The sequence below is a fragment of the Somniosus microcephalus genome, chromosome 3 (assembly GCF_052327205.1).
Source record: "Somniosus microcephalus isolate GS21.2 chromosome 3, FLI_Smic_1.0, whole genome shotgun sequence".
Classification (NCBI taxonomy): Eukaryota; Metazoa; Chordata; class Chondrichthyes; order Squaliformes; family Somniosidae; genus Somniosus; species Somniosus microcephalus.
In genome coordinates this window covers 124,055,873-124,070,418 of record NC_140989.1, presented here as the reverse complement: position 1 = coordinate 124,070,418, position 14,546 = coordinate 124,055,873, and the positions used below count along the sequence as shown (strand labels likewise).

At 36.7% G+C, this 14,546-nt stretch overlaps 1 protein-coding gene across 1 annotated transcript in view; it reads right to left on the bottom strand.

Moving 5' to 3' along the window:
- The window catches only part of ehbp1 (EH domain binding protein 1), a 321,338-nt gene that overhangs the window by 33,559 nt on the left and 273,233 nt on the right, over window positions 1-14,546 (bottom strand). The window contains exon 22 of the mRNA XM_085977747.1: window positions 1,604-1,703. Within this exon, the coding sequence (XP_085833873.1) occupies window positions 1,604-1,703 (100 nt within the window). The remainder of the gene's footprint in view (window positions 1-1,603; window positions 1,704-14,546) is intronic.

The following is a 14,546-nucleotide window of genomic DNA, read 5'->3' as shown; positions in this document are numbered from 1 at the left end:
CTTTGACATCAAATGCGAAGACTTCATGGATGTCTTCATGTCCCAAAACAAGATCATCCATTCTGCTGCCTCTGCCTCAGTGACTCCTCTACTTTCCTGTTCCCAGTCCATCTCCCAACTAAGTCCTCACCTGCATTACTCCAGTTTATCCTCCACCTCCCCATCAGACCGTACTAACCACCTCGCAACCATGAAGTCCACCATGTGCTTCCTCAAACACCATCTGTCCCAGCTTGCTGTCCTTAGCTCCATGCGCGTCGACATCATCAACCTGCTGCTATCTTCCAGCATGGTTGCTACATCCTTCAAAACTGCCATTAATATCCTTCATCTCTAAAAACCTACTCTTGACCCCCTCCATTATGTCCAATCACGGCTCATCTCCAATGCTCCCTTTCTCTCTGGAATGAATTATGGTCTTGCAATTACACTCCCACCATTCCCAGTTTGTTATCCTGCCTTGCCCACAGCACTGTCGCCATGAAAACGGCATCCTGTGCTTGCGAGTGTGAATGTGACCACCTGTCCCTCCTGATCCTCCTCTGCTACCTTTGCTCAGCCCAAAGCCTCCTCCTCAATTGTCTCTCTTCTACAGTCCACCTTTGTTGCATTGCTCTCTGACTCCTACTTGTTGCATCATTTGTACTATATCACCTCCAATGGATTCTCTGCCTATGCCTGCATGGTCAGCTCTGGTATACCCCAGGGCTCCATCCTTGACCCTTCCTCTTCATCATTTATATGTTATACCATGGCAACATTATCAAGAAGCATGGGATCAGCATCCACACGTATGTTGATGATCCTCGGCTCAATTCTGCCTCCACCATTGATCATCCCCTCAAGGCCGTTACCACTCTCTGCAACCTCTTGCCTGTCTAACAGGAAGACCTGGATGAGCTGGAGCTTTCCTCAGTAGCTTTGCCCTATCCTACCTCAACAATCAAATCCCTGCACACTCACTCTGCTCCATTCCTTGTTCCTGGCTCCCTCTGTTCAATTCTTCAGCCATATGTGCATGCCCCCGGAACTCTCTTCCTTAGTATCTCTCCCACATCACCTTCCTCCTTAAGGCGCTTCTCTTCCACTATGTTTTGCCACCCCATCCCTCTATTTCCTTTTCCTCCCCCTGCTTCGTGGCCCATCTTTGTCCATCATCCTGAAAAGCACTTTGGCGATGTTTTCTCTGCACTTGAAGCACTAGAAATGCAAATCATTCTTTATACAACTTCATGAAAATACAAACCAACATCCTTACACTAACCAAGAAAAGAATCCTACTAATACCCAATCTCACACCCTTTTCAAACAGTGTGAAATTAGGTATTAGTAGAAATCATATAATATTTAAAATTGAATTATAAAAGTAACAAGAATGAATGTTGCAGATGTGCCACATTATTGAGCTTTGCTTGTCAATTGATAAACATTATTTCTGAATTTCACAAACACATTCTAATCAAGTAACCTTTAACAACAGAGAGAAATAAAGTTCCGTGTAAATAAAGTAAATGGACATATAAATGCAGCTTTACATTCATGTAGATTATTATACAACTTGACAAAATACACTGGTTATTTGTTTAGTTTTCTTTGCACTTACAAAAGTGAAAGCTGGTTCTGTCGTCGTATCAAGGCATTCTTCTTATTCACCAACACAAACCACTCTTGCATCATTGCTTCTTCCTCCTCTTTATTGTTTCCTGAAAAACAGAGGAACAGAATTATATAAAGGCTTAAAATCAGGAACAACCCAACAGCCAGCTAGCTGTAAATGAAATCTTGCAACAATCATATTTCAACAAATAACTTCAGAAGCTATAATTGTGCAGCATTTATCGATTTACAGGACATTATTGTAAAGCTTACAGGCATGAATAGTTGACTGACCTCTACTATCCTTTTCATTCACTTACATTTCACCTTATCGTCATCCCCTTATATCCATCTGTTGCCAGCCACACTACACTTTCCTCCAAGTTCCTTTGGATAACAAAGCAGGAAGTTCTAGGTTGTGGATATTTCCATGGCTGACATGGCACTTTGGTTGGCTTAAAGAAATTTGCACTTCTGTGCAGCTGGATCTATCGGTTTACTTTTTGCTACAACTGTTCTATACAGCAGTCCAGCCCAGACCGACAGCTGGTATTTGAACTTTGTTTCTAATTATGAATAAAAATCCCCAAACTATAACATTTTACTAGATGCTTTCACTTTTCTTGTTCTTGCTCCCACCCCGACTGGTGTTCTCTCCAAAACGAGTGCAGTTTGTCGCACAGAAATCACAGATCACAGAAACCCCACAGTGCAGATAGAGCCCATTTCGGCCCATCGAGCCTGCACCGACACATATCCCACCCAATCCCCGTAACCCCTACACCAACACATATCCCCATTTAATCCCCCTAACACTAAGGGTCAATTTATCATAGCCAATCAACCTAACCCGCACATCTTTGGACTGTGGGAGGAAACCGGAGCACCCGGAGGAAACCCACGCAAACACGGGGAGAATGTGCAAACTCCACACAGACAGTCGCCCAAGGCCGGATTCGAACCCGGGTCCCTGGCGCTGTGAGGCAACAGTGCTAACCACTATGCCACCGTGCTGCCCTGGAGCATTATCCAAGTATTTCAAAACGCAGAGACATAATGGGCAAAAGGAAGCTAATCAAATGGGAGCTCATCTTGACTCAGTGTAGTTGACCGCAGAGCAGGGGGAAAATCCAAAATCAGTACAGAGAAAGCAATTAAGATTCCTCTTTTCTGTTGATTTTAATCCTTGCCTGTGCAAGATACTGGTGTACATCTGGAAGCCATGATTAATCGTATCTCAGAATCAGTAAAGTTTCCCACTGATGTCACTGTAAATTTTACAATCCTTCTGTAACTCAGATGATTTAGTGACAACCTTTCCTGCTCTTTGAATTATGTTTTGCTAATCCATGTAGATGCTAGTCTGGTATAAAATAGAATTTTCGAACCTCTTCAGATGTATTTCTGAGATAAGATAACACTTTCTTACTACTCCTGCAGGATTAAACAAATTTGCTATGACTCCTGCATCATAAAATCTCATTTTTCCAGCCCACAAGTAAAATGGCCGCTGATGGCATCACTACCAGGCGAGTTGTACTGCTAATAAAGAGGCTACTTTTTCTTTTTTATTTCACCATTTATTCTCATCAAATTGAAGAATATCAGCCCTGTAGAATGGAATAATTTTCCATTTTAAGTACTCAGTTTTAGCATTGAAGTTTAGACGAAGTACAAGGCAAAGCTTCCGCCCCACCCCCCACAATTTCTATTTCTCACACCAACAATCCTTATAGCTGAATAGGGAACATTTACACTATAACTGCAGCATTGGTGCAAAGCAGTTTTGCCTGTACCTGACCTAACACTGGAGCGAAGCAGTACGAGACTCCCTGGAAGAGGGAGATCTCGCTTTGCTTTGTTTCCAATTAGTTCAGGCTGTAACTCTCCACTTACACTACACAGGTTTACCATCAGTGAGAGGTAGAAACCGATTTGCACCAAATCTAAGCTTGTAGTGTAAATACATCTTGAGACTGCCAATTTGTGTTGAACTGTGAGTAATTTTGTCCTATTGGCCTCTGCCCACTAGAGACTGCCAAAAGACATTTAACATAGGACCATTAAAGCCAGCAAAGAGAAGAAATTTCCATCCAATCATTCTGTGCTGGGTTCAAACTCATGATCTCACTGGTGAAAGGTCAATCTTTTAAACCACTGCACTAGCTAGTTGCCCTACCGCTATTAAAAAAAAATAGAAGAGATAAAATTTAAAAAAATGAAAATAAGACTATTAAGGTGATGAGTAAGACCATCTCCACTGGCACAAACTAAAGAAATTTCTAAATTTGCTATTTTAAAAATAGAATATAGAGTTCTGCTATAACAATGCAAGTTTTTTTTCTACAGTTGGTTTTTAAAAGGTCAAAGTGTGAAGGCTACATTGGAATTCAGAAATCAAAATGTACTTATAACTGCATTTCCTATTTTACATGACTATCTCCTCATTATATTCACAACTATTGAATAGAGGAGCTGTAACAATTTGGTTGCAACACTGCAGTGAAAAGGCAACTACTTCTCTCTCCTTCACAATAACTTCCAAATGGTTTATGCTAAGAAAATAAAGCTATGCAGCAAAAAGACAACAGAAAATAATCAATTTTAAATTGATTTACTTTTCAAATGCTGAATAAATGTTTTCACTTGAGAGAGTATTTTACTTCAGTGCCCATTAGCTAATGAACACTTTCATTGAGGCACCCTGCTCCAAATATCGTCTATGTATTAGCTGAACATTCCGTTAGCTATAAAAAACTGCAGATAATTTACTTTTGAAGTAAACCATGGGAGTAATGATGCAGATGTCAATACCTGTCAATAAAGCAGCTCATTTTAAACTACACAAATTTACAAATTAGACCATGCATATGATTGCCACAGACAGAAAGAAACAAATTAGATTAAACTATACAACATTAATAGTAATCCTACCAATTTGTTTTGCTGGGTGGGGGGGGGTCATACTTTGCAAATATTACATTTGTTCATCACAACCTTTTAGTCTATTTTAACCATTTAGTCTATTTTGACCATAACAAATACATTCTTCAAAACAAAGCTGGCTATAAATTCCAGAAAAACAATCCTTTTTCCAAGAAAGAAATTACATTAAACTTTATTTTTTTTCTGTTTCTGTTTTAAATTTCAGTCTAAGTATACCCATCAAAACAACTATAACAAATAGTTGACAGTGAAAAAGTTATTTTCCAAATCAGCAGCATTTTGTACAAACTCATTACTTTGTTGAACTAATGCACTAAGAAGCCAGCAGCTAAAACTTAAGACAGAGATACAGAATTAAAACAAAGTTCAACAGACAATTATATAATTGTCTCAAAGTACTCTTCTCAACAGCGCAATTTCATTTTGAAAGCAATGAGTTTTATATCCCATCTGATGCAAAATGTACATGTTTTTCCTTGACATGAATAAAAGATTACAGTTTTTTTTTTAAATGTCACATCGACATAGCAGTAACTGTAGTCATATGTAGGCAAGTCAAACCAACACCAGTTATGTGATGGTTACAATGGGCACAAATCCCTGGGCAGTAACAAAAGGAGAAATATCGAAGATAAAAGAATGGTGGTGGAGGAGGAAAGACTTGTGATTGCGAATACTGCAGGTTTATGGTTCCAAAGTCCTGTTTGATTAACAAAATAACACATGTGCATAAATAGTAACAGCTCTCAATCCATAAGATGACATTTTTTGAAATGTATTTTGTTCTTTTTAATGCACCTTATAAATAGATATGTAGTATTGATGGAAAGTTGTCCATGCAAAGATGTATCAAAATGAAATTTATCAAAACAATCATGCAAGATTTTTAAAAAAGAACTAATTATTTCTCAGTTTAGAAATTGATATACTCATTTAAGTCTTTGTTTCAAAATAAAAGGCTTACAGAAAGTAACTAACACCAGGGATAAATTAATCCTGTTATTAATAACTCCAATTGAAGACCTTGACAGATTTATCAAATTACAAAAATTATTAATGTCTGATCAAAACAAGGGCTCCTCATTTCATCTCTAACCATTTTCTATTTAATCCAATAGCATTAATCCAATTTGTTGATCAGAATTTTATGGAGCAGCATGTAACTTAGCAGACTTACATACTTTTAAAAGAACAATATTTTGCAGATGAATGCCTTATGTTTCATTTTTGCTTGATTGTTTCTACCTCTAATGTCTAAGGGAAAAAAAGAACAAGATGGACATTGTTCCTACTGATTAAGTAAGAGCTCATTAAAGAGCTGTCAGCACCACACTTTGAATATGCATGAAGCATATAATCAGATCTAGCACTGTCACTAGAGGAGAAAATGGCAAGTACAAAGGATTGATTTAATTACGTTGAGTGGGCTATGGTGGTAGACCAGTCTTGTTAGGGAGAAAAAAGGTTGTATTCTGGCACCATAAAAAGGCAGTTTAGCTTCTGTCACAATACCTAATCTCAAGATTAGATATGAAAGCACACTGCTTTTGTTGTTTAAAACTAGTACTGTTGGCGTTTAAAAAAAACAAAAAAACGAGCATAACACATTTTTGCTTGTTTAACTTTCCCTGGCTAGATATGCCAATGTGTGGAAAAAAATCCAGGCAACTTCCAAGACTCTTAAGCCCTTCAAACTGTGTATTATCACAGAGAATTATGTTGCTACAGAAAAATAAGTACAGCCAGCCACATTTTTATTTTACAGTACTGTATCTATATTACAGTGGTATGTAATTCCCCTCAGCAAACACCATTTTCTTTGCATATAAAGGGATAACATGATTGAACTAATAACATCAGCTAGAACAAATAAATCTTGGCTATGGGAGATTTAAAAGGCAGTGCTAATTTAATTTCGCTTCACATGTTGTCAAGTGCTGTAAATCTCTTTCTGTCGCTCTTTTTCACCTGGAGATTTATCACAAGAAAAATGGAAAGAGAACCCTTTGCTATCAATTATGTTTCAGTCAACAACAGGAAAGCTCAGTGTATATGTAAGAATATTAACAATTTGCTTACCTTGGAAAACACCCCCCCATGACTGAACAGGAATGATTACTGGAATACAGAATCAGATGGTCCCTTTTGCATGCTTCTATTTATTCAAACACTCAAAGATAATCTGGACAAAACCTAAAATTATTCTGACCTCAGTACTTTTAATGCAGCTGCGCAACTTGTCTTTCTCCGATATGTAATACTGTCCAACTTGGTACTACAACACTATTGTTGCCATGGTACCAACAGAAATCTCTTTGATATATTTGTCTATTATCTTTCAGTGAATTGTACTGAAAACTAATAAAAGTAAAATTGAAAGCAAAACAAAAGAAATGGTTGTGCCAATCAAATTACAATATGTAGTTTTCCCTTTTACTGTTGGTGAGTTGGGCAATTAAATCATTAAGTTGCAAGAGAACATTCAAATCCAACATTTTTATTTATTTCTCCTTTATTTACAACAATTATAATACTTTTTTCAGTTACCAGTTGCAAAAAATTACTGCCTTTTATCGGTATAATCAAAACATTACCCAAAAAAATCAACAATTATATAGCTTTGCCATTTTACTGTAGTATAATAATTTAAATCTCATTACAGTTTACTGAGCATTAACTTTTGATCACCTAATAGTCAAACGTATAGAGAATGTTCATTGAATAAAACTGGTAAAGTCTAATGTAATTATACAAATGCTGACAAGTAATGGGGAATGCTAAGGCCTGCTTGAGGGTTGCTTTTCTACTTTGTATATAGGGATAACATCAAGGGTCTTGTGAAAAGCAGAACCCTTCAAGTAATTAATACAGCAAGAGAAGCAGATGAGAGAGCAATGACAAAATCACCTGGTAAAACTGTAAAAGGTGTTCCATTAAAAGGCTTTTACCATACACAGAAAACAGTGCCGAGAAACCTGTATTTTAGCACTTATGTTCAACAGGCCCTTAAAAGCATGGAATGATGAGGCAGAAAACCTATCCTTCCTAATAATCTTGTGACAAAAGCTAAAAGACATCATCCTATTAACTACTGATCTCAATTGCTAATGCAGAGTACTTCCTGGTGCCTTTATATAGTACATTGCTATTAAAAAACCACTAAACATTCACTGTGAAGAACACAAGCTTCATTCACTCTTTATCAGCTTCCCTTGTAGGAGAACTATAAGTGGAACCAAAGGTGTCATTGATATTATGAAGTGGAAATTAATCAGAAATTTTTCTCATATTTTCGCTGTCACACTAATTTACTTTTGTATAAATTTTACCCAGTTAAAAAGTTCATAGCTAACCCCCTGTTGCAGCCTTTTTAGTTCAGAATATTCAATGAGCAAGTCAACTGAAAAGCACCAGGTCTGAACACAAAAAGTGTTCGAAATTCTCATTTAGTTGTCTTTATTTTGCTAGCGCCATGTGGTCCTTGAAGATGTAGAAAACACGGGAAGCCGAGTAAAGATCAGAGCTGGCTCATTAGCATTCTGACAAAATTGGAGCGGCGGAGATGTATAGTTTGCCTAGTTTGCCGTTTTGAAAGCTGCCGGTGGTAAGCTCTCTATTTCATTGTGCCTTTGTCTTTTTGGGGTTTTCAACGCAGCAGGACGTTTGTTAGCTCTGGTTTACACACTGCATTATGGGAAGCTTTTCCTGCACATTCAGTCTATGGGTGTCTCTTCTCTGTTAAACTTTAAACAAGTTTCTGTATTCAGCATCTGCATTAAGGACTACTTTAAATGGCGAATTATTCTGATTTTTTTTTAAACTGAAAATCCTTCAGGAAAACAAGATTGATAAGCAAAGTATTAATTAAAGTTTCTTATCACATATTGATTTCACCCTCAATTATTCTTTTACTGGAGCAGTTTTCAGAAACAAAGCATTCTTTAAATTTCTTAACATTTTCCAAGAACATAAATGAGTGTTTTACTTCAAACTATATGCATCCAATAATCAGACGGGCATAAAGAAGAAAAACGAGGAGTTGCTGTGCTCACCATTCAAATCTCAAATGGGGTTTCTTTTGATAAACGAAATGACATTACTGATGCTGCTATCATGCAAAAACCTTTCAAAATAGTAGTGAAATGGATAAAGGTCTTGTTGGATGAATTTATCTGCTAAATCCCTGCAGTTGCCCTCCTGTCTTGGATGATGACCTGCAAGAATGTCAACAGCTCATTGCCCAGAGAGCTGGAAGGAGTCACCAGGCAAGCCATAATCTGTTCATTCTCAAAGCACGGTTTCAAAGTTACATTTCACAAGCTGTTTAAAAAAGGATTTTCATCTCTTCTATGCTGCCAGCATTCAAAGCGTCACCGGGTCTGAAATGTTACTGTACCTAAGTTATCAAAAGCCAAGTAAAACTCATCATTTCATACTGACTTCTAATTCCAGAAATCGAAAACAGCAACAGGTTATTAAACAAATGATAATTTAGTAGCTATTTAGGAAAATATGGAAATAAAAAACCCAAACTATATAAATAGTAACAGCTCAGATCAGCTACGTTAAAGTGCATGTTCTTGTCCTACTTGCTCTTGGCTTCTATAGACGTGAGGGCCAGATGTTTCAGAAATGATCAACAATCAAGGAGCGAGAATAAATTAATGATTGATTTTTGAGCTTTGATGGCATTAAAATGCACTTCTTTTCTTGCTGTGCCATGTGAATGTTCTCCTGTAAACGGGGTCTTGACAAGTGAGGCCACCCAGCTGAAAACAACTGATGCAAAACCCAGGAGTAATCCCCCTGTTTAGCTCAGTACCATGGATAGCCCTAACACTACCTCTATTATTTGATGGATTTAGGCAAATTTTCAGTTATTTGTTGGCCCCTGTCTTCAACTTACTTGCCATTTTAAAGGACTTCAAAACCCTATTCCCATGTAAATAGATTTGCATATGGTTACAATTCAATACTGCAAGGTTTCTGTTCACCCTGTGACAGTGAGTCACAAAATGCTTATTTTCAACATCCTGTAAATGTTATTTAACAGAAAAAATGTATCAGAATTTTACAATGTGTTGTTTACACAATTCACTTGTCTTATATAGCATCTTGAAAAACATTTTATCAAAAGATGGAGGCTAAGTTATTACATTAATAAAAGTGGATTAGTGCAATTTAATTTAGAAGCACCCTTGATAAGCCACATAAAGAAAAGGTAAACTTAACGACACTAAGAATTTCAATTTTCTTGATCATCATTTTAACAACCTATTGTTAAATGTTTAAAAGTACACTTAAGTACAGACTAAAATAACCATTTACAGGCTTGGTCTTCATTGAGAACTGTCACTTTCATGTTTCCATAGCTCCCAAATTTGAAAGTAAAATAAAATGCAGCCATTGATACTCAGTGAGCTACAATTTCAGCAAACAGTACTGGTCTCAAGTGAGAAAACACCAGGAGAAGTATTCCACAAAAGAAATGCCAATGTCTGTTGACAATCCCAATTTTCTTTGCATAATTCTCCCCACCTCTCCCATTAGCTACTGACTGCTACCTCTCCAGGACATGTAGTGTAACAAATTTACCAAGCATCATATTACCCAGGAACTGTTTTAAACATTTGCATATAAACCAAGTTCTGAGATTCAGTATGTGCATCTGAAAAGGAGGCGTAGCAAGCTCAAGATCCACAATACAGTAATACTTTTTTAAAAACATTTTTGCTGCAATTAAAAATTGCCATGCAATTGCAGATAGAAGCAACATTCCCTCATCCTAGATGCTGAGTCAATACAATTAAGTGATAACCTTTTAGGTGGGCAAAAACACATCAATAAGAAGGCCAATTAAGAAGCAGCAAGTACCATCTCCAGCTTTGCAACTGAATACAGCTATTACCTGATTGCTACCAACACAAGAGTCATTATTACATTTTGACTTTGGTTTGGTTAATATTTGACTAGATCAATCAATAAAAGCGTATGACAAGAAATTATGTTAAATTGTTGCACTACAGTGAACTAATAATTATCTATTATGTTAAGTATGTTAATATTAGTTGGATCTTGGAAAAAACTAATTACATGGAAAATAATGGATACATAGAATGATTATAAGGCAGTAATCTCATCAAGGTGTTCAGATAATGTCAAAAATGCAAGAGCTGAGAAAGCAGTCACCTGAACTCTTGAGATTAAATTGCAGCCTTGAAATCTCTCCTGTGTACTTTTCCTCTAAAGTGTATTGGGGAGTTTGAGGTTAAACCATTTTCAACCCTTTTTGGTAGTGGAAGGTGTCATGGAGGATACTAACAACCAATGTATTCCATATAGTTGATGCAGGGTGTCATACACACTGAAAGCTTAATGACTGTGACATAACCACTGAAGGTTTACTATGTGAACAAATGCAAGTTCTTTCTTTACGATGTGATAATCCACAGACAATTAGTGGAAAAATAATAAAGTTAATGCAGGTTTTATCCATTTTCTTCTTAGTTCGTACTATAGTATTTTGTCTTGATATACATGGACAGCTTCTATTTTTTCTTACTCATGCTTTCTTCAAGAACCTTAAGCCTCTGTCACGACACTGACACAAAGAGCACAAATGTACTGTTAGGCTGATGCAACAGAACCAAGCAACCAGATTGTAACTTCCAGAAGCCATCTCTCTGTACCAGACCCCGGATTTCAGTAACATCTCAACCCCCATAATGTTGCCAGTACTTTCTAGCATCAACCCCAGTCTTGCTGCTTCACACTCACAGGCCCACTCTCCTGATTTACTGGCACTCAGTCCACTTTTGCTCCTCAGTTCTGCTGTTCTTACTCTGATAAGCGTTCCTCAAATCATCCACTCTTACTGTCCCTACCTCAGCTCCCCATTTCAGCCCCAGACTTTGATGATTGTTCCCTTCCGGCATTTAAAATAAATAGTATTGTTTGTTTTAATAAAAATATTTAATCAAAATTTACGCCGTTAAGGGTTAGGTACATATTTTAAAACCACACACAGGATGTTAAATAATAAAAATTGTAATCTTGCAGAAGTGAACACATTTTAAACCAATCAATAAAAGGATCATTATTGAGAACCAAAGTAAACTGAGAGTTGCAAGCCAAATATGAGAAGATTAAAAAAAAAATTGGTACAGGAAGAAAAGAAAATACCAATAACGAAGGGATAATAGTGGATTATGTTAAATATTTTTGGCCATAACACTATGGGAAATCAGCTAATGTTTAAAATGATTACAAATAGTAGTATCTCCCTGCATGTTGACATTTTTTGCCCTTTCAAACTCTTCATCTTTTCACAGTCTTAAGATTTCATAAACCAGGAGTTTCTAAATTATATTTTTCCCAAACTAAATTCATGACAGTATGGTCAAAGAACTACAAGCAAAGCAAACTGTTTTGATCTAGGAAACCTTCTCTTAAGAATGTTAATCTGGTAGATCACATGCTGGCACAACATGGCACATACAATCGCTTACTCACGGTATAACAATTAAAAGTACAGATTCATTAAAATATTTATTTTGTAATAATAAACATCCCTCCAAAGTAGCAGTTTGTTGACATGAGAATCTTTGAGAATTAAAATTAATTTTATTTTAAGAATTATTTTGAAATTACTCTTAAAACTTTGTAGACGCAGTGCATCTCTAAATTTGATGACAATGCCTTCAGCATCCCTTCCACTAATCTTCTAAAATCCCTTTTCATCTGATTGTTAAAGAATGCTTGAAGCCTGACACCATGTCTAAGATGGCTACACATTTGGGGGATGGGCTGGCTTTTTTCTGTTACATTATTTAACTTGATTCAGAACCTGAGCCAAGAGTTAAGCTCAATTATATGCATTTTTTCATCTTTAGTCATAAAACATTGCCAGAACAAACTTTATAGTTAAAAGGCACAAACATGGCATTAGAACATATACACACAATGTAATATTCACATGTTGCAAACTGGGTTGCAGAATTGTCGATAGTGATCTGATTTTATAAAATATAAATCAACTTCTCTCAAATTAAAGCTTGAAATATTATTGCATAAAGATTTAGATGCACCATTTTCATTTACTGATATATTAAATTGTTTAATGCTCAAAATGGTAGTACATAAGAAGACTTTTGAATGATACTACAAATCCTACCACAGTGAAGAACCCCAGAACTAGTGAAAGTGTTTGACAATCCAGCCTACAAATACCATGTGAAGTAATAACAAGAATGCTTTTTTTCTCTCTCTCGTGAATTGGGGTAGGGGAGGGGCGAAAGACTTATTTGCTCTGAAGTAGCAGTAAATCTTGGTTTTCTGAAGGTATGTTAGTTGGCAAACATAAATTCATTGCTGGAGCCTACTGGAATGAATCTGGCCAAGAATGAAAAAAATGGTGTCTACAGAGAGCTTACAGCAGGTCTTGCCTCAAGCCACAGTGGCTAAAGCTTGCCAGCTGAGAACCAAATTGGGAAATGAGAGGTTTTCAGCAGAATTCTGTTGAGATTTTTTAAATGCAAAAGTGCAGACAAATGCAGCATGATCACCACAGACATCACGGGCAGCTTCCAACAGAACTCAGAGGGTATTATGCTCAGAACACTTTTTCTTCCCTTACTGCTGAAAGATTATACTGGTTATCCCATTAAAGTTGGTAAAATGCCATTCTTATGTCTTAAAGCTGTAGCATTTGAGGTCAAGAAGTGTATGCTGCTTCTTACAAGGCTAGTGTGGATGTAATCTTCCCAAAGTTACAATAATTAATGTTAAGCTTCTTTAGCAATACGTTTCTGAAAGAACTTGCCTGATAATATACTTAGAGCCTGTCTATGCTGTTTGTATTTCTAAGCAGGAAACATTTTTATGCACCTCACGTACTTCGGTTTAAATCTTCAGTCAGACTAGGGTGAGAATGAGTGTTTCCTTGGGTTATGAAAAAAACAAAAATTTCAAGCCATCCAAGATCTTAATAAAATGAATAGTAAATAAGATATATAAATCTAAATGCTAGAACACTTAAAGAAGAACTAGTGTGGAAATGGTCAGCTTATTTTAAAACTGCTGCCTCCAAAATCATTGTACCAATAAATATTAAAAGAATCTTTATCAATGTATTTACAAAATTTCATATGACTTGCAAATAATATATATTGGAATATGTTTATAAATCTGACTTAAGAGTCCACAAGTGCCCGCCAGTACTTCACACAATGTGTTTACAAATAGTTAAATAACTTTACACTGAAAATATGCAGTTTTGAAATCCCCTTATTTGCCTTACAAATGTGTCCTGGCCAATACTTATCCCTCAAACAACATTACTAAAAAAACAGACTATCTGGTCATTATCACATTGCTGTTTGTGGGAGCTTGCTGTGCGCAAATTGGCTGCGGCGTTTCCTACAACAGTGACTACACTTAAAAAAAAAAAAGTACTCCATTGGCTGTAAAGTGCTTTGGGACCACCGGTGGTCATGAAAGGCGCTATATAAATGCAAGTCTTTCTTTTCTTGCAACTCCAGATACAGGCCCAATTGGGAGGAGGGTGGGAAATATATGTAAGACAACTTAATTTTAAGAATGATTACACCACATTAAGGTAAGTAATCCTCTTTTTGTTCATTTGTTAGACTTCACATGATATGCCCTGGTAACTTTGTCAAAATAATGTCCCCTGGAAGGATGAGTGGAGTAAAATTGGGGAATGGAGAAGGCCGTTCTGCCAAACGGCATGATCATTTTACAACAACAACTTACATTTATATAGCGCCTTTAACGTAATAAAACGTCCCATGGCGGTTCACAAAAGCGTCATCAAAAAACAAAATTTGACACCTACCCACATAAGATGTTAGGGCAGATGACCAAAAGCTTAGTCAAAGAGGTAGGTATTAAGGAGCGTCTTAAATGAGGAAAGAGAAGTGGAGAGGTGGAGAGATTTAGGGAGGGTATTCCAGAGCTTAGGACCTAGGCAGCTGAAGGCACGG